This window comes from Babylonia areolata, chromosome 35 (assembly GCF_041734735.1).
Source record: "Babylonia areolata isolate BAREFJ2019XMU chromosome 35, ASM4173473v1, whole genome shotgun sequence".
NCBI lineage: Eukaryota > Metazoa > Mollusca > Gastropoda > Neogastropoda > Buccinidae > Babylonia > Babylonia areolata.
The window spans coordinates 10,484,748-10,487,247 of NC_134910.1; the positions used below are offsets into that span (position 1 = coordinate 10,484,748).

General features: G+C 44.4%; 1 protein-coding gene across 1 annotated transcript in view; it reads right to left on the bottom strand.

Annotated features, from left to right (window-relative positions):
* The window catches only part of LOC143277797 (sodium-coupled monocarboxylate transporter 1-like), a 64,917-nt gene that overhangs the window by 49,589 nt on the left and 12,828 nt on the right, over positions 1 to 2,500 (bottom strand). Inside the window, exon 7 of the mRNA XM_076582700.1 lies at positions 1,877 to 2,017. Within this exon, the coding sequence (XP_076438815.1) occupies positions 1,877 to 2,017 (141 nt within the window). The remainder of the gene's footprint in view (positions 1 to 1,876; positions 2,018 to 2,500) is intronic.

Consider the following 2,500-nt stretch of genomic DNA (forward strand, 5'->3'; position numbering starts at 1 on the left):
CATTTCCTCCCCCCCCCCCCCAAGTCACTGAAAGGCTAAAAAATTCGTCGTGGAAATCGCTGTTTTGACGAAAGGATTTTGAACATTTTCAGTTACCGTTTTTGCAAGTTAACAATATGTGTTTGGTTTTATGATTACACCCATTATTTGCTTTAGTCTTCTATGTTTACTTTGAGTGTGTTTCTTGTCATATATACGCCATTACGTATTCAAACTGATCCATTTATAAACTCTGCCGAAAAGTTGTCCGAACAAAAGCAGCGCAAACTCAGAGAAGCCAGTTACGGTGGTTGGCTGCCCGTGTCGTCATTTGACCTACTTCTCGCTCTGCAAGCGACGAAATATCTCCACGAAAGCGGGCTGCACACACTCCCAAGTTCTTTGCTGCCACACTTGCCAGTATTTTTCTCCCTCCCACTTCTTTCTACTAACCCTGGACTGGTGTGGTGTGGTGTGGTGTGGTGGTGTGGTGTGGTGTGGTGTGGTGTGGTGGTGTGGTGTGGTGTGGTGTGGTGTGGTGGTGTGGTGTGGTGTGGTGTGGTGTGGTCTGGACGAACTGCATGCTAATGCATGTTACCCTCTGGGAAATAAACTTCATTTATTCGTTTCGTTTTTGTTCGTTCGTTTCTTGTTTGTTCATTCATTCATAGGTTCGTTCATTCATTTATTCATTCGTTGGTTAGTTCATCCAATCATTAACTCATTCATTCGTTCGTTCGTTCGTTCGTTCGCTTGCTTGCTCATTCGTTCATTCATTTGTTCGTGTGCTCGCTCGTCGCTCGTCCGTTCATACATGTATTAACCCCCCCCCCCCCCCCCGCCTCCCCACGCCCACAACCCCACACTGACAGCCTGGCTTTTTTGAGGGTGGGTAGATAGTAGTAGCGCTGCACAGAGGCCTGGTTGCAGCCGTACACTGCAGTCCAGCTCAACAGTCATTCATTCATTCGTTCGTTCGTTCGTTCGTTCATTCATTAATTCATTCATTCAATGGTTCGTTCACTGGTTCATTCATTTGTTCATTAATTCATCCATTCCTTCTTTCGTTCGTTCGTTAATTCATTAACTGTCTCCATACGGACAGCGAAAGAGACGACGTTAACAGCGTTTCACCCCAATTACCACCATCAAAATATTGCAAGCGGAAGGCTCTTATAATTATTGAAGAGGTGAATGTTGACAAAGAATACCACAGTTCTGACGACGGAAGCTAAAGGTTGGGTCATTGAGACACCCACTGGACATCCGAGGGGTCTGTGTAGAGGAGAAGAGAGGACTGGCCGTACTGAGTGAGTTAACTCATTCGTTAGCTCATTCATTCATGCATTCATTCACTCACTCATTCACTAACTCACATACTCACTCACTCAGTCACGCACTCACTAGCTCACACATTCATTTCTTCATCCAATCATTCGTCCATCAACTAAGTTGTATTGACCCATTCTCTCCCCCCCACGCCCACAACCCCACACTGACAGCCTGGCTTTGTTGAGGGTGGGCAGTGAGGAATAACGCTGAACAGAGGCCTGGTTGCAGCCGTACACTGCCGTCCAGCTCACCATTCATTCATTCATTCGTTCGTTCGTTCGTTCGTTCATTCATTAATTCATTCATTCAATGGTTCGTTCACTGGTTCATTCATTTGTTCATTAATTCATCCATTCCTTCTTTCGTTCGTTCGTTTGTTCGTTCCTTAATTCATTAACTCATTCATTCATGCATTCATTCACTCACTCATGCACTCACTCACTCACTCACTAGCTCACACATTCATTTCCTTATTCAATCATTCGTTCACCAACTAAGTAATTCATTCATGCATTAATTAACCCATCCCCCCCCCCCCCCCCACGCCCACAACCCCAACACTCACAGCCTGGCTTTGTTGAGGGTGGGTAGCGAGGAGTAGCGCTGCACAGAGGCCTGGTTGCAGCCGTACACTGCAGTCCAGCTCACCATAGAACCCACCACCAGAGACCAGAACGAGTGGCGAACACCAGGGTCAGGATCGAAACTGTTAATCAACAGAGGATAGTTCGAGGAAGAATAGAATAGAATGGAGAACAGAATAGAGTAGAATTTGTCTTTTTTTTTCTTCTTTTTTTTCACCAAGGGTACCTAGGGTCACAAGGATAATCAGAAGGTGTATTGCATAAAAAGGTAACAAACATAAATCGAAAATCATTTACAAACACAGATACTGTAGAATTTTGGACACATGCATATGAAGAAGAGGACGAAAAAGAAGAAGGAGAAGAAGAAGGAGGAGGAGGAGGAGGAGATGATGATGATGACGATGATAACGAAATCATTTACAAACACAGATACTGTAGAATGTTAGACACATACATATGAAGAAGAAGAAGAAGAAGAAGAAGAAGAAGAAGAAGATGAAGGGGAGGAGGAGGAGGAGGAGAAGAAAAAGAAGAGGAGGAGGAGAAGAAGAAAAAGAAGAAGAAGAAGACGATGATGATAATGAAGAAGAAGAAGAAGATGA